The following is a 23,441-nucleotide window of genomic DNA, read 5'->3' on the forward strand; positions in this document are numbered from 1 at the left end:
GCCCAAAGGAGCGCGCCTGGGCAGGAATTGTGATGATCAGACCTGGGGGGTTAGTCTAGAAGGGACCACCCCACCTAGAAGAAGTCCTCCGTTTTACAAATGAGGAAACGGAGGCGGAGGGAAGTCGATGAGCTGTCAAGAGCAAACAGCAGGTTACTGAACGCTCACACTAGAAGCCAGGCTTCCCCCTGCGTCAGCTTTTGCGGTGGACTTTTTTCTGTTCGTTCCCTCTTCTTTGCCTCCCGAGGTGAAATGGAGTGGATCAACGGGACCCAGTTACAAGAGGAAGCTGCAGATACATGCTCCGTCTGCTGAGAGATCTTAGCATCCTGTTAGGTGGCATAGGACCTAATATAATCCACTTCATTGGTTAATAGTTGCCAAGCCACAAATAGCTGAAGGTTCTTTCCCATAAGTCACATCTCACACGTTGACATTCCGAAACGTTTATCGAATTATTAAAATTCCATCCTACGTGTCCCAAACGAGCTGTTTACTAGTCCCTCTGAATAAGGGAGTTTGATTGGATGGTTGACCGTCTTTTAGCTAACACGGAAAACAAATGAGTCTGTAATACTATGCAGCTGAGGGTTGGTTGTCCAGGCCTGGATTCCTCAGTTCATGGGAGAGCCAGCTACCCCTTGGATGGATTGGTGTAGATCCTCTGCCCCTATGTGGACAGACACAGCCCCAGCTCCTGCTGTTTCTCATCCATGTCATCCCTCTCCCCACCCCCCACCCCCCACCCCGCCCCCGCCGTAAGAGTAAGTTAATAGCTTAGACTTCGGGAGATAACCTAAGCTTTCAGAGTAAATCCATCCCTTTCTTCCACCTTAAGAGGTTGCCCTTCACACATGCAGTCATGTTACTGTCCCAGGAAAGCAGTCCGCTTTTGGATGTGTTTTGCCTGAGTCTGTGCTCAGCTGTGCCCACTTTCATGTGATGCCTGCTTTCACGAGATAGATGGTCTAATTAGCAGGGTCACCTTGCCCCCTCACCTGTCAAACAGTTTATACCTTTTTTTTTTTCTTTTTTTTGAGTTTATATCCTTGAGCTACAAATCCCCTGGAGGCTCTGGACTGCCGAGATGTGAAGAATTCACCAGTGTCTCTCTACACTTAGTGCTAAACGGGTATCAAGTGGAAAAACCTCCTACTACTCCCTGAAAGTAAAGGCCTCGTCTACCAGTAGTTCACACTTTATTGCTCCTGTCCTGTGCATATCCCATGAGCCACTGGGTGGCTAGAACTGGGCTAGAGCCAAGGAGCTAAGAGAGAAAATCCCGGGCAAGGTTGGGGGAAATAGGTCACAGTGGCTGGGTGGTGAGGTCACAGAGAGGTTTGTCTGACCCGGACTACATAGGGGAGGGGCCTAGGAGGCAAAGCGGCCCCAGAGGTTCCCCAAGCCCAGGCAGGGGGCATGGTGTGGGAAAGGCAGCAGGGACAAAGGCCAGGGAGCTGAGTACAAGAGGCCAAGGGGCCCAGAGATTTGAGGGCAGGAGCAGTGAGGGGGCAGTCAGGATGGTGAGGAGAAGCCAGAAACGAAAGCTGCCAAAAGTCACCGGGCTCTGCAGACCGGAGGAGGGGCTCAGGGTGAGGGGGCAGGGGGCGAAGCAAAGGCCGCAAGATGGCAGCCAGAGATCGGGGAGGGGTTATGTGGAGAAGTTGGACAGGGAACAAGGCAGACAAGGAAGGGTAAACCCACGGACCTAGAGAGAAAGATGGGAGGATTTGACAGCCCAGAGCCCCCAAGGTAGTGGTTAATAAGTAGTTAACAGAAGGAAGAGGCATGACCCTCATGGAACCCCTGTGCACCCCCTTCTCCTTGGGTAGGTGAAGCGGAGCTGCCCTTCATGTGGACCAGAGCCTGGGGGTGAAGAGAAGAAGGAGAGAGGAAACCCTGTATCTATTCAGTTGTTCCCCCCAGAGCTGGTGAGTCCTTGGGGGGGCGGGTTGGTGCTGAGAATAAAGGACTGGGGGCCGCTGAGGGGCCCGCATGACCCCTGCTTTCCCCCTCCTGCCCCCACAGGTGGAGCACATCATTTCATTCCTCCCAGTCAGAGATGTAGTCTCTCTAGGTCAGACCTGCCACTACTTCCACGAAGTGTGCGACTCTGAGGGCGTGTGGAGACGCATCTGTCACCGGCTCAGTCCTCGACTTCAAGAGCAGGGTTCTGGGGTCCAGCCCTGGAAGAGAGCTGCGATTCTGAACTGTACACCTTCCCGGGAACCTCTAGTTCTCTCTGCTTCTGTCCTACCTTATTCTGGGATCCCTCCTACTCCATAAAATTGCCTGATGACCTCAGTATTCCCAGCCAACCTTCCAGGGCTCCTTTCTCTGGAAGAAACTTGTTAGATTTAAACATACTCCAACAAGGACTTACTCCAAGTCTCTAAAGCTGCTCTCGGACAGACATTGTCACCCAGAGCCCCCATTCCTAGCATCCCTGCCAAGTTGCCCACCATATTCAAGCTCTTCCATATCTTACCTTGAGACATCCTCCTCTCCCAAAACCTGGAGTTTTCCCTCCTCTAAACCAGGATTTTTCAACCTTGTCACTATTAAAACTTTGAGCCAAATAATTCTTTGCAGGGGGCAGGTGCTGTCCTTTGCATGGTAGGATGTTTAGCAACATCCCTGGCCTCTACCCACTAGACGCCAGTAGCACCTCCCCCAGTTCTGACAGCCAATGTCCCCCGAAGGACAAAAATCACCCCCAGGTTGAGAAATATGCTCTAGTCCCCTCCCTTCCCAGGGAGCCCCTATCCAATAACTTCGTCTCACGCAACGGAGATGAAGGGAGATGCAGATAGCAGATCCAGAGCTAGGGGTGTGGAAGGGTTACTGGCCTTTCCCAGTCATTCCTTTTCACACCTCTTTCTGCTTTTCTATGCATTCTTATATTTCCTTTGATGTCTCTGATGCAAGTTTGGACCAAAGAAGTGCTCACTTAGAAGCATGTGTGTGGCCCTGGGCTGAGGTGGGGCAGAGAACTTTAGTTCAGACATGGGGCATAATTTCAGATATCTTCTGAGCTTTCCACGTGCCCTTTGGAAGGGGTCTTTCCCCAGGCCTGGGGATGGAGAGGAGCTAAACACCCATCCATTGAGAAATCTAGCTTTCCCAAGCTCTGTTTCATCTCCCTTGTGCCTCCCCGACCCCTTAAACCTCCCTCTCCTTCCCTTCTGCAGACACGAAGGGCCTGTATTTCCAGGCATTTGGGGGCCGCCGCCGCTGTCTCAGCAAGAGTGTAGCCCCTGTGCTGGCCCATGGCTACCGCCGCTTCTTGCCCACCAAGGACCACGTCTTCATTCTTGATTACACGGGGACCATCTTCTTCCTGAAAAATGCCCTGGTCTCCTCCACCCTTGGCCAGAAGCGGGCCTGCTGCTATGTTGTGTTGTGTCACGGAGCCAAGGATGTGAGTACAAGGACCCCAGCAGCTGAGACCCCACCTCTTTTCCGGGAACCCAGGGCCCACACCAGTCCTGAGGTGGCACCCTTAGGACAGCCGCCCTCCGATACCAGGAACTGGAAACCAAGTTCGCCTTTCCCAGCCCTGGACCCAAGTATCTCATCTCCCACCCCAGGATCCAGCTGCCCCAGCCTCATCCCACTGCAAGGCTGGAGATCCTGGACACCTTTGTCTTTTCCTACAGTTTGCCTCGGACCCGAGAGGTGACACAATTTACCGTAAATACCTCTATGTGTTGGCCACTCGGGAGCAGCCGGGAGTGGTGGACACAGCCCACAGCCAGTCCTGCGACTGTGTTGAGGTCTACCTGCAGTCCAGCGGGCAGCGGGTCTTCAAGATCACCTTCCACCACGCCATGAGCTTCAAACAGATGGCGCTGGTTGGTCTGGAGACCCAGCGGACCCTGCTGCTCCTCACAGGTGAGGCTTAGAGCAGTGGTTTGCAAACTGTTTCCTGAAGCTTCTTCAGGACCCCTGCAGTGGAAACTTTGGACCGCCAGGGAATTCCCCGCTTCTGAACTTCTTAATGCTAGGCAGGGCCCTGAACCCCCAGACATCATTCTTCCCAACACTCAAATTGGATTCCGCCAAATCCAACTGCTCGGTTTTCTCTGCACTCATCCCTCACACTGAAGAGCTCCCCTGGTTGATTTTCGGTGGTGAAGGCTGGAGGCTGGGGTACTTGAGATCACTGCCCCCTTATTTCATCTCTACCCTTTTCCTTCCAGCCCCACTCTAGGGCAGCAAATGTCTCATGCTGTATGGCTTAGGGAGTCTCTTGGGAGGTTAATGTGGTTATTGGAGGGTCCCCTCCCCCACACAGTTGTTTGCCTCCCCGCCCCCTCCCCCAGAGGAAGGAAAGATCTACTCTTTGGTAGTGAATGAAGCCCAGCTGGACCAGCCACACTCCTATACAGGTCAGCTGACCTTGAGGAAGGTGTCCCATGACCTCCCTCACCTGCGTGTGGCCTGCATGGCTTCCAACCAGGGAAGTACTCTCTACATTACGGGTAAGAGCCACCTCCCTTCTTCTCCAGACCCCAGCCTTGGACAGACCTTCCAGATACAGAACCCTCCCTTATCCTTACTCCAGCTCTGTGGGGGACCCGTAGAGCATCCTAGTCAAAAGAGGTGTTTAAGCTCCCAGACATCATAGCTGGTGCATTTCTAGTGGGCGTGAGACTCCCCAGATCTTACCTCTTTCATCCCAAGTAGGGCCTGCTCCCTAGGAAATGGGTGCCCAGAGCTGCTGAGCTGAGGGCTCCCAACCCCCCAGACCAGGGGGGAGTGTATTTTGAGGTGCATACCCCAGGGGTGTATCGAGATCTCTTTGGAACCCTTGAAGCCTTTGACCCCACGTACCAGCAGATGCCGCTTCCGATCTCACTGCCTGCCAAGGTAGTATCCTGGGCTGGGGGTTGGGGGCAGACCAGTGGGGGCGGGGCCTTAGGGGGCCCGCAAGGTACTGAAGGTCTGAAACAGGAGCAGGAATCAAATGATTGATCAGGGAGCGACAAGGGACCCAGGGAGAGGGGTGACCTAGAGGGCAAGACCAAAAGCGATCAGCTGGGTGTGGCAGGTTAGCAGTTGTGAGATACTGGAGCTCAGAGTTCCCCTGGAGACGACTGAAGGCCCACTTCTCCTTTCTCCCTTACCTCCCAGGTCCTATTCTGTGCTCTTGGCTACAATCACCTTGGCCTGGTGGATGAATTTGGCCGAATCTTTATGCAGGGAAGTAACAGATATGGGCAGCTGGGAACCGGGGACAAAATGGACCGAGGGGAACCCACACAGGTGAGATTGCTTCCCAGCTACTCTCATCTTGCCCCCCTTCCTCTAATTCCCTGACCCCTGGATCTCTCCACATCTCTACTTTCCATAGAATCCACTTTCTACTCCCTAGGATGTTAAGCCAACCAGTTTGTAATGCCTGTGCTACTGTATCTCACCTGGGGTTGGCACCACGAGGTGCATTCTGTGTGGCTCATGCTACAAGTGCAGTAGGAGTTTAGTGAAGCAGGGAGACCTGGGTGGGCTGAAGTAACTCTAAGAGGTGAGATGTAAGCAGGGCCTAGTGGGTTAGATAGGATTCGGGTGGGTACAGGGAAAGGCATCCTATGTAATGGGGATGGGGACGAAGCTTGCACATCCCTGGGACAGTGGAAGGCCCGGCCTGACCAGAGCAGAGTGTGTTTTGGAACACAGTAGCTACGAGGTGGTATAGGTGTTTGTGAGCCTACAGAAGTATCGATTTGGGAAAGAGCCGTTGCGGGTTCTGGAGCAGGAGGAGGCAACCCCCTGGATGATGGAGAATGGGTCACGTGGCCAGAGGGCACAGTGAGAGGCCCACCGGGAGGCTGCTGAATGACACCAGCATTTGAGACAGGGGACTGGGGCTGGTACAGTGGCGGCGGGAACAGAGAGGAATGGAGACGTGAGGTGTAGTGAAAGAAAATGAACAGTCTCTGGAAACTGACTAGATATGAGGACAGTGGGGTAGGACAAAGGTGGCTCTGGCAATAGACATGGTAAACATGCCAGTGGGCAAGGAATGCTGGTTTGAGGAGAGAATGTGAATTTAGGCTTTTTCTTTGCAGTGAGAGTAAAACACTAAAGTAGAAATGTCTAGCTGGATTCCAAGTTGGAACAAGGTTGAAATGACACAAGTAGAGGCAGAGGGGCAAAGCTGGGTGGTCGCCATGATTGTGGGTGGAGGGACTGAAAGAGTTGTCTCTGAGAGAGAGACACACCCTCAAATGCCACGTCTCACAGGCCACGGGCACAGAAAGTTTCACCCAGGAGGGGGTGGTGACAGTGATAGTGAAGGAATATGCTCCCTGACATGGAAGGATGGCTATGCAATATTTCTCAGTGAAAAAAAAAAAAAATTCGTGAAATGGTTTACACAGCACAATCCCATCTTGGTTTAAAAATATACAACTTGCGTATATATATTTGCTGAGGCAACAGTGAGGAGGAATATGCAGCAAGATGTTAATAGTGGGTGGTGGGGCTTCCAGTGATTTTTAAATGAATTTTTGCTTGCCAGTATTTTACAATTTTCCTGTAATGGCCGTGAAATCACTTATCTATGTCTTCAAAAGTAAAGCGCTCACAGTCTCGGGAGCAAGCGTGCAGGAGAGGCCCTGGGATTTGGCTGCTGGGAGGTCCAGTGCCTTTGGAGAGGAGTCATAGTGTATTGGGGAGTGGGGAGTCTCAGGCGAGACTGGCTGTGGTGAGACCAAGAATGTGGTCCACTTCAGACTGATCACGTAGCCAGTCCTACTGCCTAAAAGACGGAGGTAGGAAGCAGCAGAAATCAGGTGGAAATGTTTTTCCAAAAGAGTGGCCATTTTGAAAGATAAAGATATGATGGACTGAAAATGCTAGAGACGGAAGGAAGGACGCAGTGGGAGGCAGGTCCTTCCAGGGGCCTAACCTGGAACTACACAGGGACAGGGAGGAAGGCTCTTCCTCCCCCGAGGCTGGAAGGCAGAATGAGAGACTGGACAGGCCCAGGCCTGGGGGATGAGATCAGGGAGCAGATAGCAGGCCCTGGCCTCAGGCAAGAGGCCTGTTTTCCAGGGAGCCGAGAGGAGGAACCAACAGCCGTGCTAGCGCCCCTGTGGTCAGACTGGGGCTGCAGGAGAACCAAGGAGGAGTGATAGCTGCCAGTCTGCAGTCGGCAGGGCGGACCTCGTTGGGGAGGGGGAGGGTACTCTGGGGCCCACCTCCTCCCTCCCCCTAGCTTCCCTAGGGGAAGCTGTCACCCTTCTCCAACCCGGCCCCTCCCCACGGTGCCTTGGTGTTCCCCACTTAGGGACCCTGCCCTGTGTTCTCAGGTACGTTATCTGCAGCAGCGCCCCGTCGCCCTGTGGTGTGGCCTCAACCACTCCCTGGTGCTGAGCCAGCGCTCAGACTTCAGCAAGGAGCTGCTGGGCTGTGGATGTGGGGCCAGAGGCCGCCTGCCAGGCTGGCCTAGGGGAAGTGCCTCCTTCGTTAAGCTCCACATCAAGGTCAGAGCAGGGTCCAGGGAGCGGGCATCCAGGGAGGGCCAGAGCAGTAGAGCCCACAGGACTGTAGCTGGGGCTCCCACAGGGACCCAGGGACCCCATCTTCCAGCACCACCCACCGTCCTTTCCTGCCACGTACCATGGCTCCTGGCTCTCTCCCTGAGCTGCCCCTGCTGGCCTGCTCCTACCTCACACAACCTTGGGGCTCAGCCAGCCAGCTCACTTGCTGGCTCAGGGCTGGTCTGAGCAGGACAAACACAACAGCTGGGGCTTCCTGGGAACCCCTTCCTGGGGCCCCACTCAGCCACTCCCCCTCTGTCTCTCCTCCAAGGTCCCTTTGTATGCCAGCTCCCTCTGTCCTACCAGAGAGTGCCTCTACATGCTGTCCGGCCATGACATCGAGCACCATCCCACCTACCGGGACCTACCAGCCAGCAGGGTGGTGGGGACCCCCAAGCCCAGCCTGGGGGCCGAAGCAGCCCAGGACCCTGAGGTGGTGGCGGCCCAGGCCTGTGAGCCGTACCTCGGCCAGATCCACAGCTGCCCCACATTGCAGGAATGCATGGAAACGACGAAGGTGATCGTGGGCTGGATGCCCTTGATGGCTACACAGGAGGATTTCTTCTGGGAGGCCCTGGACATGCTGCAGAGGGCTTTTGGAGGGGTTGGCCAAGGCCCCCCAACCCCTGACAGCTGACCCCCCTCTCCTGGTCTCACCCCTGGAGGGAGGGTCTGGCCCTGGGCCGGGGGCTAAGGAGAGGTGGAATGACAGCAACGAATGCTGCGCGTGGGGAGGGGGATGCAGTGGGCTAGAGCCTGCTAGACATGTCAGGGTGGGACTGTTTTGTAAAATGTTCAGGGAGCTGCCCAGGAGGGGCCCCCAACCTGAGATGGACAAAAGATTTGATGGACAAATAGAATAAAAGGCTGATTGAGGCCCGGTTTGTAACCCTGGGGCCTGGGAGGAATGCGGGGTGGGGTGCGGGGGGAGGGGTGGGCAGGCAGAGTGGACGCAGCCCAGGCTGTCAGTTGCTGCAGAGCTGACAGCACCTGGATCCTTCAGCTTCCTTCTCCCTCCAACGCCAAGACCCGATGCCTACTTGGTTCCATCACTTGGATCCTCCGTCCATCAGGCTGAGAAAGGCGCTTCCTCTGAGTTCAGGATGCTTCCTACCCATTTCCCTTCATCCCTGTGAAGCCAACCCCCCCACCCCCCTCCTCCTCCTGTTTCCCTTCCAGATCTGATCTCACATGTTGTCCTTTCCCTTACTTTCTACTCCATCCTCCTCTTCCTCAATAAGGAAGACACTCCCTTTACCCACAGAGCATGCCTCCCTGCCCCCACCCATACCTCCAAATATTTGGGAGAGAAGATGGGTGAGCAGAATTCTTCCTCCGTGGCCTAGTCTGGCCCGGGTATGGAGAGGACAGTAGACATTTGAAGTGGAAAATAAACTGGAGCAGAGGGTGGTCAGGAAGTGGGTAAGTGATTAGAGGTTGGGAGTCCAGGGAAGGACTTCCTCTGGGTGCTGAGGAAGCAGGAATGGGGAGGATCACAGGTGGGCTGGAGAGTCCTCAGGAAGGACCCGAGGCTGTGTTGGAAGGATGCTCGGGCACTGGACAGAGTGGGCTTGGAGATGACGTTACTAGACTGCCTGGATTATGCTGAGAGTCTGATGCTCCCTCTGCCCTTCATTGCTCCACCCCCGCTCCCACACTCGGTCAGTATTTATGTGTCCTGGACCTAGAGAGGCCCCTGGAATCGCCACTGTCCCGGCTCTTCTCTCCCTGTCCCGCCTTCCCCGCCGCCCGCCCCACTGGCCAGTCCCCACGCCCACACGCCCAAGGCTGCCTCATCTGGCACTGATTATCCCCGCTGCTGCTGCGCCGCCGCTGCTGCTACACTCAGCTGCCTCTGTCTTGAGGACTCCAGTGCCTCTCCCTCGGGCCATGCTGCCTACTACCACAGCCTCCCTCTTGGGGCCCCTCCTCACTGCCTGGGCTCTGCTGCTGCCTTTCACCCAGGGCCAGAGCCCCAACTACACCAGGTAGGTCTCTCGGCACCTTCCAGATGGCTTGAGTTAACTTCAGATCCCTGATTCCTGGGGGGCTATGCCTGTGGAGCTTGTAGATTCTTTTGCTAACACACCACCCGCGCAGATCTCCCACAGCCCTCACCCTTCTCTGGCCCCCAAGTCCTCCTTCCCTGCTGCAAGAGCACTGTCTCATGCGGTCACCACTGCTCCCCACTCCTCCACCCTCTGTCCTCTGCCCTCTAAGTCTCCCCACCTATCCAGACCCTTGGCCCCACCATGGAACCTGAGAGCACCAAGACCTTGAACTTGCCTGGTAGCTGTACATCTGGATTCCAGGAGGGAATCAGAGACTGGCGGGGGAAGAGGGGGCTGCAAGTGGGAGACGTGGGAGTCAGTCACTGCAGTAGTTAGCTGGAGCCGGAGCAGGGCAAAGGTTGGGAGCGCAAGGCCCTGGCTGCTGCTTCTCCCTCATCTCCCCGCCCCCTCACCCCCCCACCTCGAGGCTGTGTCCACATCTGGAAGTAGTTAGGCCGCTCCAGGCCCTGACTGCCAGGCAGGGCGAGGGGGGAGAATGATGGAGGGGGGCCGAGGAGGATTCCGGGAATTCCTGCTGGGGTGGGGGTGGGAACTCTGAGGGGCTGGAGGGACAGCCAAGTTGCTGGTCCCACTTTTTCCTGATTCCCTGCTGGAGTATTTCCCACCCCAGTCTCATCCCCGCTGGCTGAGGCCGCCTCGAGTCCCTTGGGCCTCCCTCCCTCATCCCGCTGGCTGCCCTTTTGGCACCCCCATGCTTATTGCCCTACCCCAGTCCCTGCACTACTGCCCCACTCAGGCCTGACCTCTCTTCTGTTCTGCAGACCTGTGTTCCTGTGTGGAGGGGATGTGACTGGGGAGTCGGGTTACCTGGCAAGCGAGGGTTTCCCTAACCTCTACCCCGCCAATAAGGAGTGCGTCTGGACGATAACGGTGAGAAGGCCCCTCTGGCCGCCGTCCCCTTGTCCAAGTCTCCCCGAGGCCTGGGTCCAGGCAGCCAGAGGCCAGACTGCTAAGGGAACCCCCCTCCCGGCAAGCACCGCCGCTTCTCCCTGGGGAAGTCCCAGCCCCCTCCCCTCTGGTCACTGACAGCATCAGTGCCCACAGTAACACGTGGCAAGCATCCTCACACCTTAACTCAGAGCCTGCTTCTCCATTCCCACCTTCATCCCCATCCCCTCTGGTCTCTCCACAGACCTCAGGTCTTGTCCCCTGCACAAGCCACAAGCCCTCTGCTCTGCATCCTGATGGGGTCCCCTCTGCTTCAGGCCCAGTTTCTGTAGGAAATGCTTGGGGAAAAAGAGTCCCCTCTGCCTGGTTGTGTCCGGCCTGACTTTGCAGGTCCCCGACCCTGTCCCCACCATCAGGTCCCTGAGGGCCAGACTGTGTCCCTCTCCTTCCGAGTCTTTGACCTGGAGCTGCACCCATCCTGCCGTTATGACGCTCTGGAGGTCTTTGCCGGGCCTGGAACCTCAGGCCAGCGGCTCGGACGCTTCTGCGGGACCTTCCGGCCAGCACCCTTAGTCGCTCCCGGCAACCAGGTGACCCTGAGGATGACATCGGACGAGGGCACGGGAGGACGAGGCTTCCTGCTCTGGTACAGCGGGCGGGCCACCTCAGGCACTGGTGAGACCTCCCTCACCTCCGCCGTCCCCCTCTCCTGGCCCCGCCCCCGGCGCAGGCCCCACCCCAGCCTTAACCTCCACCCCAAGAGCCTGGGACCCCCATTATCTCCCTTACCCTTTTTCCTCACTAACCGCCCCTTCAGTCCCTCCTCCCCGTCTTCTCTCCCCTCCTTCCCGCTCCCACCCCCCCCTCTTCCAGGCCCCCGCCCAGGCGCGAGGCGGAAATGGGTCACCGACCCGCGGGTGGAATGGGCGGCCTGGGGTTACTGGGACGGTGAGTAACTGCCCGCCCCCGTCCGCAATCGGGCTCCCTCAGACGGGCGCGAGGGGGCACCCCCGGGCTGGGGGACTAGGTTCCCCCGACCCGGAGCCCCCTACACCCAGCCCGGGGGCTCCCGATTGCGGTCCCATCACCTCCTCCTGGCGGCAGAAGTCTCTCCTAAAATGTTTAAGGAGGGACCTCCCCAAAGGAGCCTCGGGGCTGTGCCCCAATTTGAGGGTACCCTCATAACATGGGGACTCTCCAGCTGCGACGGGGACTTTTCTGCCGGGCCGGGGAGATGGGATCTTCCAGGGGAAGAGGAGCGATGTGGCCTCGCGATGTGGCTTCGCGATGTGGCCTCGGGTCAGGGGGAGGGGCAAGAAGGGAGCGTGTCCAGTCAATTCCTCCTCCCCCTACCACCGCCCGCCTGGGTGCCCGGCGGTCCAAGACTTACCCCTCCGCGGTCCAAGACCTCCCGGAGCCCCGCTCCTCCGAGCCCCATCTCTGCTAACCTACCCCCCTTCTTCCTCCCTCTCTTCTCGCCCCATCATCCCGAGACCCAGACATCTGAGCTTTCTGCACGGGCTCCCAGCCTAGAGTTCTCCTCCAGCTGACCGAGGGTCTCCACCGCCCCCCACCCCCACTCCTCTCTCCCCTCCCCAGAGCACCAATTTTGCGGGGGGCGGCTGGAGAAGGCCCAGGGAACCCTGACCACGCCCAACTGGCCCGAGTCCGATTACCCCCCGGGCATCAGCTGTTCCTGGCACATCATCGCGCCCCCGGACCAGGTACTGACCCCCTGCCCGGGCTGCCCTCGGGGACCCAGGCGGCGTCCTCCAGTATGCAGCCTGCAAAGATTTATTGAACATCTACAATGTCCCGAGCACTGAGCTTGCATGGTGGGCAGCAAAAACAGACCCAGACCTGCTTGCACCCAAACAAAAAATGTCAAATTACGACTGTGACGAACCTTACGAGAGCGAGGTACCCGATGCTCATATATAAACTGATTTGTGCGTGTGTGTGTGGCGGGGTGTGGGTGTGTGTGTAGTGGCGGTGGAGGTGGATTCTGGGTCTGTTCCTTGAGAATGAGCCAGGACTTGACCTTGCGGACTACGGCAACCGAGGCCACTGCAGGGCCCCCGTGGATGTGTGTGTTCCTCCTAGCTGTGGTGTGAATGCATTAAGAGGGGGGCTGGAGGGCACGCGGGAGGTGAGCGAGGAGGCCGCGGCGAGCGTCCCGGAGGCGGCGGCCGGGCGGAGGAGGTGAGAGGCGAGAGCTCCGCTCCCTCGGCTGCCCGGGGTCCCACCGCGCAGCCTCCGCCTCTGCCCCGCCGCCAGGTGATCTCACTGACCTTCGGGAAGTTTGACCTGGAGCCCGACTCCTACTGCCGCTACGATTCGGTCAGCGTGTTCAACGGCGCCGTGAGCGACGACGCCAAGCGGCTGGGGAAGTTCTGCGGCGACACAGCCCCGGGGTGAGGGGGCGGCACCTGGGTGGGTGACGGCGTCCGGGAGTCTCCGCCGCGCCTAGTGCGGGAGCGGGGGGACAGCGCTGCTGGTGGGAGGGGCGGGGCTGAGCTGAAGTCGCAGGAGGCGAACCTGCCGGCCCCAAACGGGTGGGCAGAGCGGGTAGCGGCCCAGGCAGAAGACGAGGCTTGACGCCAGGCCTGGGGTCATTGGATGGAGAGGCGAGAGGGGCTTGCTATATCGGGAAGCTAACGCAGACAACCGAGGGGCAGAGGTGAAAAGGCCGCCGGCCTGGGTAGGGGGCAGGATGCGCTGCCCACCTGACACCTCCCCCAATGCCCCGCGCCCGCAGTCCCATCTCCTCCGAAGGCAACGAGCTCCTCGTCCAGTTCGTCTCGGACCTCAGCGTCACGGCCGACGGCTTCTCGGCCTCCTATAGGACCCTGCCGCGGGGCGCCACCGAAGGAGGGCCAGGCCCGGGCCCCAAGCCCGGAGTCGGGCCCAAAGTCAAGCCCGAAGTCCCACCTGAGGAGAAACCGAAGGCCGCGCCTAAGGCAGAGGCAACTCCGGTGGGCCCCGGTGAGTCTGGGAAGGCAGAGGAAGCGGCCGCAGGCTGAAGGGAGTTGTATCCGAGTTCCTTCCTGCGCTCATTCATTCATTCAATACAGCACCCACGGGTGCCGCCTCCGTGTTAATGGCTGGTACTGGGTGCTGGGACACGAAGCTGGATAGAGCTCTGAACAAGCTCAAAGCAATGAGGCTTTTGTGGGGAAAGTGGTCCTTCCTACCTGCTGGGTAGGTTACCCTCCACAAACAGTGCCCCCCTCCCCACCCCACCAGATGCACCCACTGTCTCCTGCCCAAAACAGTGCCGGCGGGCAGGCACCTTGCAGAGCCACTTCTGTAACAGCGACCTGGGTAAGCAGCCCCATCCCCCAGCTCTGCCCTTCCAGCTCCTCTAACCTCCCCTCCTGTCCCCAAAGCCCCCCTCCTTCTGGTTCCAGCCCTGCCCTGGCCTCCTGTCTCCTCACCTCTCCCTCTCTCTCCCACAGTGGTGACGGGAATGATGAAGTCCATGGTTCGGGGCCCAGGGGAGGGCCTCACAGTCACTGTCAGTCTCACTGGTGTTTACAAAACCGGAGGCCTGGACCTGCCCTCTCCCCCCACTGACACCTCCCTGAAGTTCTATGTGCCCTGCAAGCAGTGCCCCCCCATGAAGAAAGGTAACGGAGATGTGGGAAAATGTAGAGGGGGACTTAGCCTCATGAAAATGATGGAGGCAGTAGAATCTGAGGGACTGGGATGAGGGGGTACATCTATAAGGTCTCAGTTACACAAACTCTCAATCCCTTCCTCCTCTTCCCTAGGAATCAGTTATCTGCTGATGGGCCAGGTGGAAGAAAACAGAGGTCCGATCCTTCCTCCAGAGAGCTTCGTGGTTCTCTACCGGCCCACCCAGCACCAGATCCTCACCAACCTCAGCAAGAGGTGCCCCTCCAAGCCTGTTCAGGCTGCTGGATCCCAAGCCTGAGCCCAGGCCAGCCTCCGGACCCTGGCCCTAGGGACCCCTTTCTTATCCAAATAAATGTTTCTAGATTTGAGGAAGGGGTCACATGTCCATTTGTATGGTTTTGGTGCTCCTCTGGGGATTTGTTTTCATTCATTCATTAAACTCAACAGTTACTATACAGAAGAATGTAAGTCAAATCTTGTCACCCCTTTGCTCAAAATTCTCCCGTATTCTCAACACACACAGAAAATGCTAACTATGTGGAGGTGATGGATATGTAAATTAGCTTGATTGTGGTGATCTTTTCACAATGTCTACATATATCAAAACACCAAGTTGTACACCTTAAATATATACAATTTTTATATGTCAAAGATATCTCAATAAAGCTGTTTAAAAAAAAAGAAATTAAGGGAATTCCCTGGCAGTCCAGCACTTTCCCTGCTGAAGGCTGGGGTTCAATCCCTGGTTGGGGAACTAAGATCCTGCAAGCTGCCTGGGGCAGCCAAAAAGAAAAAAAAAAAAAAAAAGGAATTAAAACAACTCTTCCATAGTTTCCCATCAGTCTCAGCATAAAATCCAAAGTCCTACTGTGGGCTCTAAGGCTCTAGGTGATCTGTGTCCTCCCTCCCACCTCATCTCATCTCTGAATATTGTCTCCCTTACAATCTCTTCCATCACACTGGCTCCTCGGCCATTTCTAGTACACACCTGCTTCCGGGCTTTGCCTTTGCTGTTCCCTCTATCCGGAATTCTCTTCCACAGACATCTCCTGGCTCACTTCCTAACTTCAATGAGATCTCAGCTCAGAAGTTCATCCTAGTCACCCATTCATTTGTGCATTCCAAATGGCAGGCACTGTTTTCGGTGCTGAAAATACACAAAACAAAGTCGCTGCTCTTGTGGACAGGAGAGTAAATTCTACCTGAGCAGAGATAAACTAAAATAAACATGATGTCAAGTAGCTCCAGGAGTGCTCTGAAGAAAACAAAAGCATGATAAGAGGACAGGCAAAGGGAGATTCTACATTTGATAGGGTGCTTAGAGAAGGCTTTCAGGTAACTTTGTTTTGCTCCGCTGCTAACCAAATGCGTGAGATTCCTCACCTTGTCGAGGCTGTTTCCTCGTCTGTAAGGGGAGCTGAAGATTCTGAATACTAATTCCCTCTGCAAATATGAGTGATTTAAAATATGAGTTCCGTGCAGGAAGGAATCAAGAGAAGTGCCCTGGGCTACGAACCGAGTCCAACTGGGAGCAACCGCCAACTCGTACTACAGAAAACGGCTTTCGTTGCTTTGGAAGCGTCTAGGAGAACCTGGAACTGAAGTGGAGAAAGAGGGCTCCCTTGTGGGATGTGATTCTAGTGATTTGGACGGCCTCAGAGTGGGGAGGAAGGAACAATGCCTGACTCCCATCCTCGCCCGGGCCCCTCCCCCCGACCTCGCCGCCCGACTTATTCCAGGATTAGCGTTCTAGCCAGAGACGCTCGTAAAGTTTTACGTCACTGGGATCAAGCCAATCACCTCTTTAGGTGCACCAATCGGTGTATACTTAGAGCTGAAACGAGGCCGCCCTGGCCAATGACAGAGGTCGTACGGCGGAAGAGCAGAAACGGTCTGCCGGGAAGATGGCAGCCCTGGTCCGGCCACAGGTTGATTGGCAGGTGCTGTGACCAGAGGTGAGCTTCGTAGCGTGAGCGGCCGTTCGGAGGCGGAAGCCCGAAGAAGCGCGGGCCCGAACTCAGGGGGGGATCGGAGGCACAGATACAGGTCTCGGGAGAGCAGGAGACGGAAAGGGCAACTCCGGAAGAGGGCGCGGAGGCCAGCGGAATTGGGCCGAAGAGAGGGGCGGGTGCCCTGGGAGGCCCGGAAGGGGCGGGGAGGGGCGGGGCTTATGGAGATAGGGAACTGGGGCTGAAGACCAGGGCCAGGGCTGGGAGCCGGGAGGGGCTGGGTTTACGGGGTGGGCGTGACCCTCGAGGTAGGGCTTGGGGGCGGGGCCTAAAGGGACCTGAGGCACAGCTGTGGAGAGCAAGGGTTTGGGGGGCCTGGGCCTGGCCTGCGGGGCCCTCATCTAGGGGGATTCCGAGGCGGCGGCGGCATCAGTCCAGGCCCTGCCCTACGATCTCATCCCGTTCCCTTTCGCCCCTCTCGCCCCTCGGCTTTATACTCCAGGCCCTGTCCCCTGAGCTCTGCCCTCGGATGTTCCACCGCCCAGAGCTTGCATGCGCCGTGGGGCGCCCCAGGACCAGGAGCTGGTGGGTCCGGGGGCTCCTGGGCGGGGGTCCCGGGGCGCCCCTCCTCCCTCGGGACCTGTTGTCCCGGTCCTCGTCTTTCCCCCGGATCTAGTATTTAGGGCGGACCAGCGGAGTGGATCTCGGCAGCTGCTGACCCTCTATAACCCCACGGGAGCAGCGCTTCGCTTCCGAGGTGATGGGGATGGGCGCTTCGTGCTAGGGATCTGGGGGCTGGCGGTAGAACACTGGGGAGCTGGGTGGGCTGGAGCAGTCAGATGAGTACGGTCGGATGTCCAGCCCTGGGGTAGAAGGCAGGGGGGACTCCATGGGCGGGGCTTGTGCAGGTTGTCTGAGGCAATAGTCGGTCTCTGTCTGTGTGCCTTTCCGCCTCAGTCCTGTGCACAGCACCTGCCAAATACACAGTGTTTGACGCGGAAGGATATGTGAAGCCTCAGTCCTGCATTGACATGTGAGTTGAGAGGGTGGGGAGGCTGATGGAAGCCAGGGGTCGCTGCCACCTTTCTCTGATTTACTGTGCCGTGACTTAAGCCTCAGACCAGGTCCTCTTCAACCTGTTTACCCCACCCTCTGTCTGTGTCCCTAAGGGAAAGTTTCCTGGGAGGGTGGGGCCTGGATCCTCTTGGATCACTGCCTCTCACTGCCCTTCAATGGGCCGCTCTCCTTTCTTGGGACCAGTGTGATTCGCCACGTGGCCCCCAATCCCAGCCACTATGACGTCCAGGACCGCTTCCGCATTGAGCTGTCTGAGGAGGGAACAGACGGCCGAGTGGTGGGGCGCAAGGACATCACCTCGGTTCTGAAGGCCCCAGCGTACCCCCTTGAGCTTCAGGGACAGCCTGACCCAACGCCGCACCCAGAGCCTCCTTCCTGGACAGCACCACCCACGGCTCAGCACTTCCCAGAGAGTGAGTTTAGGGATGGGAATTCTTGAGTTCTGTAAGGAGGGAGGACCTAGCATGACCCTAGAGATGAGCTCAGTTGGAGTTGAAGAGGTCTTCCGGTTCAGTCCTTTTTTTTTTTTTTCTTTTGGCTGTGCCTGGTGGCTTGCGGGATCTTAGTTCCCCAACCAGGGATCAAATCCAGGGTCCTGGCAGTGAAAGAGTGGAGTCCTAACCACTGGACCGCCAGGGAATTCCCTTCCGTTTCAGTTTTCTGCTTTTTGGTGGAAACATTTCTAGAAATTGAGATTTTACATCAGGTTAGGGAAAAAGCAGACTTTGCAGTTTCCTTGGTTTCTGGCCTCCACTTAAAGAGAAAAATTCTTCCTTTAGCTCTGACTTCAGTACTTCCCATCATGTGTCAGCTCAGTTCAGTTCAGTAAGAAACCGGGGGCTTCCCTGGTGGCAGTGGTTGAGAATCTGCCTACCAATGCAGGGGCCACGGGTTCGATCCCTTATCTGGGGAGATTCCCACACGCCACGGAGCAACTAAGCCTGTGCGCCACAACTACTGAGCCTGTGCTCTAGAGCCCGCGAACCACAGCTACTGAGCCCACGTGCCACAACTACTGAAGCGCGCGCACCTAGAGTCCGTGCTTCACAACAAGAGAAGCCACCGCAATGAGTAGCCCCCACTCACCGCAACTAGAGAAATCCCTCACGCAGCAACAAAGACCTGACGCAGCCAAAAATAAATAAATAAATTTATAAAAAATAAATAAATAATAAGAAACCAGGTTGAGCAATTATGTACCAAGTTGTGGGAGACAGAGGTCCCTGCCTGGCACACAGATACACAGGAGCCTGTAATCAAGGCAGAGTTGAGGAGAGAAAACAAATGATGAGGGACCAGAGGGGAGAGGGTTTCCTGAGGCTTTGGGAACGAAGGCTCCAGGGAGGAGAGGACACTTCCAATGTCCAACAGAAAGTGGGTACACCTTCCATCTTCAGCCTCCTCCCTGAAGGGCGTTGGGCTGGGCAGGAGTGGAGGCTGGAGATCCTGATGGGCCTTGTTTCCCAGACCCCCTCCCGCACCTGGCCACCAGCTCCTTCCTCCTCTTCTTGCTGATGGGCACAGTCTCTGTGGCCTTCCTGCTGCTGCCGCTCCAGGATGAACTTGGCAGCCAGCTGCCCCAAATCCTTCACGTCTCCCTGGGACAGAAGTTGGTGGCAGCCTACGTCTTGGGTGAGCACGGTGGTGGTAGGGGATCCGGGCCCGGAGAGAGGACAGCGGGGGCTGGAAAGAGGGCGTACAGAGCCGGCGGGCTACACATAGGACCTTGCTCTTCCTCCCCTCTCCAGGCCTCCTGACCATGGTGTTCCTCCGGACCTGAGCTCCCTGCTCAACCTCCACGCCCCCTCCCCAGGCAGGGACGTGGACCTGGACGTGGACGTGAGACATTCACTGTGATGCTCATAACCTTGCCTCAACTCCTACTTCCTTCTTCCTGCCCGTCCCCTTCCCCCCAAAACCCAGGGATTTGTATTCATTTTCCAAGCTGAATAAAATAAATTTGTAAAATTGAACTGAGAAATGTAAGGAACATGCCCCTTTCTTCCCACTTCTCTCCTCCAGTTCCTCCTACTCCCAGGGGACCTCGAACATCGGGGAGCGAAGAGACCCAGTGAGGATTTAGAAGATCAGAGTCTTAGGCTTGGTGCTGCACCGAAAAAAACTGTGTGACCTTGAGCAAGTCATTGAATTTCCCTGAGCTTCAGTTTCTGCCTCTAAAATGAGGGAATTGGGAAAGTTGATTCTTAAGATCCCCCTTAGCCCTATCCTAGGGATAGGATCCTGCCCCTAAGCCAACATGCCTTAAACTAAAAAGAAACAAACCCCGATACCACCTACTCCCACCTGCTATAGAACTCAGGTCCCGCCATCTTGAGCCATCAGAGCCTCTTGCCAGGGTTGCCTGGGGGCTTCCCCCCCCACCCCCAGAATCCTCTTTTGCCTTTTTGTCCGTTTACCTGCTTTTATTTTGTCTCTTCCTTTGACCTCAACCCCTGTGGGTCAGAAACACCAAGGTCTCTGACAAGATGGGGACAGATGGCACTGCCTGCCATAACCTCAGCCTAACCAGGCAGGAGAAGTTAGGGCAAAGGAAAAGAATGGGCTCCTTGAAAGGCAGGCTTCCAGCCCTCCTTCAGATGTAAGGTGAGAGGGGAGGAAAGGAAGAAGGGAAGCCAAAGACACTGGAAGTTTGTTGATTGGGAACAAGAATTAGCAAGATAACGTTAAGACAGACTCAGTCTGTTATGCTGCTGGAAGGTTATCAGTTGTTCCAGCTTTACTTTGGGGGCCTTGGGAGCTGCCCTGGGGACCTTGCCCTTCCCACACCCAGAACTGGCCCCGGTGACATGTGAGCCTGATCCTGTGCAGAGAATGGCAGCCTGTGTCTAGGATGTGAGGGCTCTCCCCGCGGTCCAGCAAACCCCTCACAAAACCATCCACACTGGGCTGTCTGTGCCCAGGACCCCAAAAGGCATCTGAAGTATCGCACATTAATGATCTTGTGGATATCTGCTGGGAAACAGCCTTGCTGCCAGCGGGATCAGGAGGCTTTCTGAGACAAAGCTATGAAGGGCAGCTATAGGGGTGGGAGGGGCTTGGGTCACAGACATTTTTTTTTTTGGGGGGTACGCGGGCCTCTCACTGTTGTGGCCTCTCCCGTTGTGGAGCACAGGCTCCGGACGCGCAGGCTCAGCGGCCATGGCTCACGGGCCCAGCCGCTCCGCGGCCTGTGGGATCTTCCCGGACCGGGGCACGAACCCGTGTCCCCTGCATCGGGAGGCGGACTCTCAACCACTGCGCCACCAGTGAAGCCCCACAGACATTTTTTTAAGTAAATTTCTTAGAAAACAATACTGAGCTGGCAGTAATTGGAGCGGGTGGGTGTTAGTTTCCTGTGGCTGCTGTAACAGGTTATCACAAACTAGTGGCTTAAAACAACATAAATTAATTCTCTTATGGTTTTGGGGGTCCGAACTCCAAAATGAGTCTTCTGGGGATGAAATCAAGGTGTCAGCAGGGCTGGTTCCTTCTGGAGGCACCTGGGGAGGATGTTCCCTTGACTTTTCGAGTTTCTAGAAGCCATCTGCACTCCTTGGGTGGTGACCCCTTCCTCCATCTTTAAAGCCAAAGAGTGGAAATAACAAATGATCACTGTTTTAGGTCACTAAAAAAAAAAAAAAAAAGCCAGGAGTGTAGCATCTTCAAATCTCTGACTCTGACCCTTTGCTCCTGTTGTCACATCTCCTTTCTCTATCTCTGATCCTCCTGCCTCCTTTAATAAGGACCCTGGGGACTTCCCTGGTGGCGCAGTGGTTAAGCATCCGCCTGCCAATGCAGTGGACACGGGTTCGAGCCCTGGTCCGGGAAGGTCTCACATGCCGTGGAGCAAGTAAGCCCGTGCGCCACAACAACTGAGCCCACACGCCACAACTACTGAAGCCCATGCGCCTAGAGACCGTGCTCCACAGCAAAGAGAAGCCACCGCAATGAGGAGCCCATGCACCACAACGAAGAGTAGCCCCTGCTCGCTGCAACTAGAGAAAGCCTGTGCGCAGCAACGAAGACCCAACGCAGCCCAAAATAAATAAATAAATAATAAAAATAAGGACCCTGGTGATTACGTCCCCCACCCCCACCCCCAGCATAATCACCCTGTGTCACTTTGCTAAGGCTGCCACAGACTTGGTGGCTTAAAAAACAGAAATTAGGGCTTCCCTGGTGGCGCAGTGGTTGAGAGTCCGCATGCCGATGCAGGGGACACGGGTTCGTGCCCTGGACCGGGAGGATCCCACATGCCGCGGAGCGGCTGGGCCCGTGAGCCATGGCCGCTGAGCCTGTGCGTCCGGAGCCTGTGCTCCGCAACGGGAGAGGCCACAACAGTGAGAGGCCACAACAGCGAGAGGCCCGCGTACGGTAAAAAACAAAAACAAAAACAGAAATTAATTTCATCACAGTTCTGGAGGCTAGTGTCCAAGACAAGCCGCCGACAGGTTTGGTTTTTCCTGAAACCACTCTCCTCGACTTGCAGGTGGCACCCTTCTCACTGTGTCCTCACATGGTCTTTCTCCTGTGCACGCACATCCTTGGTGTCTCTCCGTGCATCCAATTTCCTCTTCTTATAAGGAGGTCAGTCAGATTGGATTAGGCCCATTCTGATGGCCTCATTTTAACCTAATCACTTCTTTTTTTAAATTTTGGCTGCGTTGGGTTTTTGTTGCTGCGCGTGGGCTTTCTCTAGTTGCGGCAAGTGGGGGCTACTCTTCGGTGCGGAGCGTGGGCTTCTCATTGCAGTGGCTTCTCTTGCTGCGGAGCACAGGCTCTAGGCTTGCAGGCTTCAGTAGTTGCAGCATGCAGGCTGAGTAGTTGTGGCACGCAGGCCCTAGAGCACAAGGGCTTCAGTAGTTGTGGTGCGTGGGCTCAGTAGTTGTGGCTTGTAGGCTCTAGAGCACAGGCTAAGTAGTTGTGGCGCACAGGCTTAGTTGCTCCGCAGCACGTGGGATCTTCCTGGACCAGGGCTTGAACCCGTGTCCCCTGCATCGGCAGCCGCTGAGCCACCAGGGAAGTCCTTTAATCACCTTTTTAGAGGCCCTATCTCCAAACACAAACACATTCTGAGGCACTAGAGGTTAGGGTTTCAACATAGGAACTTGGGGGGAAACAATTCAGCCCCAAACACTCCCTATTTCAAGATCCCTGACTTAATCACCCCTGCAAAGCCCTTTTTGTCGTATAAGGTAACGTTCATTCACAGATTCTGGGTATTAGGATGTGGACATCTTTGTCCAGAACTTTATTCTGTCTACTACAGGGAACAAATGGACAAGGTGGAGAAGGGCTGAGAAACAACTTTGGGAAATTTGTTCTGGACAGTATGTCAGGGAAGTAAGGTGTCGAGGAGGCTTCTGACCCCTAGTCCAGGCTCCTGAGAACCCACCAAGTCCGACTCAGGGAGGTAAGGAGGATGCAGTTTCATCTTGGAACCCAGGAGCATCCCAAGCCATAAACTAAGAAGCCTTCACTTCCCAGCACCTGAGGAGCAGGCTAGGACCTCTCACGCCATACTGGGAGCAAGAGAGGACCAGGAGCCTGAGAGGCGGACCCTAGGATTTACGCAGCTGCCGGGAAGAACGAGGGCCATAGCCTCCTGAGACCATGATTAAAGGTAAAGTGGTGGCAGCAGCACCTGTAATTCCCTGCTCTCCTGCAGCTTCCACCTCAGTGGACAGCAATTGGCCGAAGGGGACCCAAGAGGCGAGAGAGGTCCCAGGCTGGGCTAATATAATGGCTGTGTAATCAATGCAGTCTTACAGGGCTCTGTGCTCCAAATGGGGCCCTGTGCTTAGGGGTTAGTGCCCTGCGGTCTCTATCTTGAAATTCTTAATGATTTCACCTCTGAATTTGTGTTTTGGAAGTGTAGCCCGATGAGACAGTGGAGCATGTGCTGGGGGTCCTGCCTCCCCTGGATGGGTTCTCACCTGTTGGCTCCCTGCCCCCACCCAACCACAGCTGCCACCCTCCTTCCCCAGTAGGGACCTGGATGCAGGCACACGGAGGGTCCAGGTCTGGGTCTGGGTCAGGGTTGGGCACATGTGCTATCTATAGCAAGTCATGGGGCAAAACCCTGCGTGCCTATGGGGATCTGCCCCAGAGTATTTCCTTGTCTCAGGGATCTGGACATTAAATAACAACTTAAAAACCACCATGACAGGTTGAGAGACTGTGGAAGAAAGAAAAAAGCTTTGTTCTTGCTTTTTAAAAGCAATTTTTTTTTTTTTTTTGGCTGTGCCTTATAACATGCGGGATCTTAG

The 23,441-nt window shown here is 56.1% G+C and overlaps 3 protein-coding genes and 1 long non-coding RNA gene across 4 annotated transcripts; 3 read left to right on the forward strand and 1 right to left on the reverse strand.

The window, feature by feature from the left end:
• Window positions 1–1,284: 1,284 nt before the first annotated feature.
• On the forward strand, window positions 1,285–8,411 carry FBXO24 (F-box protein 24). Its single transcript, XM_022587921.3, has 10 exons — window positions 1,285–1,592; window positions 1,833–1,931; window positions 2,029–2,212; window positions 3,192–3,421; window positions 3,660–3,894; window positions 4,326–4,484; window positions 4,751–4,872; window positions 5,137–5,268; window positions 7,317–7,490; window positions 7,819–8,411. Exons 1-10 carry the CDS (start codon window positions 1,521–1,523, stop codon window positions 8,182–8,184), a joined length of 1,773 nt encoding a protein of 590 aa, XP_022443629.1. The 5' UTR covers window positions 1,285–1,520; the 3' UTR covers window positions 8,185–8,411.
• A 694-nt stretch (window positions 8,412–9,105) lies between these two features.
• PCOLCE (procollagen C-endopeptidase enhancer) lies at window positions 9,106–14,514 on the forward strand. Its single transcript, XM_022587915.3, has 9 exons — window positions 9,106–9,535; window positions 10,381–10,489; window positions 10,924–11,182; window positions 12,107–12,231; window positions 12,785–12,921; window positions 13,266–13,492; window positions 13,754–13,831; window positions 13,966–14,136; window positions 14,281–14,514. Exons 1-9 carry the CDS (start codon window positions 9,219–9,221, stop codon window positions 14,442–14,444), a joined length of 1,587 nt encoding a protein of 528 aa, XP_022443623.1. The 5' UTR covers window positions 9,106–9,218; the 3' UTR covers window positions 14,445–14,514.
• Window positions 11,397–16,299, reverse strand: LOC111181973 (uncharacterized). The gene is made up of 4 exons (XR_002646641.3): window positions 15,947–16,299; window positions 15,530–15,744; window positions 15,135–15,293; window positions 11,397–14,919 (listed from the first exon to the last, which is right to left on the reverse strand). It is a non-coding gene; the product is annotated as an uncharacterized LOC111181973 (long non-coding RNA).
• Window positions 16,003–19,153, forward strand: MOSPD3 (motile sperm domain containing 3). The gene is made up of 6 exons (XM_022587924.3): window positions 16,003–16,101; window positions 16,598–16,852; window positions 17,053–17,128; window positions 17,356–17,585; window positions 18,640–18,804; window positions 18,921–19,153. Exons 2-6 carry the CDS (start codon window positions 16,648–16,650, stop codon window positions 18,950–18,952), a joined length of 708 nt encoding a protein of 235 aa, XP_022443632.1. The 5' UTR covers window positions 16,003–16,101; window positions 16,598–16,647; the 3' UTR covers window positions 18,953–19,153.
• The last annotated feature ends 4,288 nt before the right edge of the window (window positions 19,154–23,441 follow it).

This window comes from Delphinapterus leucas, chromosome 15, assembly GCF_059928025.1.
Source record: "Delphinapterus leucas isolate spDelLeu-1000000601 "Yukka" chromosome 15, BTC_Dleu_Yukka2, whole genome shotgun sequence".
NCBI classification, from domain to species: domain Eukaryota; kingdom Metazoa; phylum Chordata; class Mammalia; order Artiodactyla; family Monodontidae; genus Delphinapterus; species Delphinapterus leucas.

What these genes read in the sequence shown, in the direction of transcription:
- FBXO24 (XM_022587921.3), top strand. Translation starts at nt 1,521, where the DNA reads ATGGTGAGGAGAAGCCAGAAACGAAAGCTGCCAAAAGTCACCGGGCTC. An exon ending in GACCCTGCTGCTCCTCACAG is followed by an intron (nt 3,895 to 4,325) that starts GTGAGGCTTAGA and finishes CCCCTCCCCCAG; the next exon opens with AGGAAGGAAAGATCTACTCT. An exon ending in AAGTACTCTCTACATTACGG is followed by an intron (nt 4,485 to 4,750) that starts GTAAGAGCCACC and finishes CCAACCCCCCAG; the next exon opens with ACCAGGGGGGAGTGTATTTT.
- PCOLCE (XM_022587915.3), top strand. Translation starts at nt 9,219, where the DNA reads ATGTGTCCTGGACCTAGAGAGGCCCCTGGAATCGCCACTGTCCCGGCT. An exon ending in AGTGCGTCTGGACGATAACG is followed by an intron (nt 10,490 to 10,923) that starts GTGAGAAGGCCC and finishes CCCCACCATCAG; the next exon opens with GTCCCTGAGGGCCAGACTGT. An exon ending in TCATCGCGCCCCCGGACCAG is followed by an intron (nt 12,232 to 12,784) that starts GTACTGACCCCC and finishes CCCCGCCGCCAG; the next exon opens with GTGATCTCACTGACCTTCGG.
- MOSPD3 (XM_022587924.3), top strand. Translation starts at nt 16,648, where the DNA reads ATGCGCCGTGGGGCGCCCCAGGACCAGGAGCTGGTGGGTCCGGGGGCT. An exon ending in AGCAGCGCTTCGCTTCCGAG is followed by an intron (nt 16,853 to 17,052) that starts GTGATGGGGATG and finishes TTTCCGCCTCAG; the next exon opens with TCCTGTGCACAGCACCTGCC. An exon ending in CCTCAGTCCTGCATTGACAT is followed by an intron (nt 17,129 to 17,355) that starts GTGAGTTGAGAG and finishes TCTTGGGACCAG; the next exon opens with TGTGATTCGCCACGTGGCCC.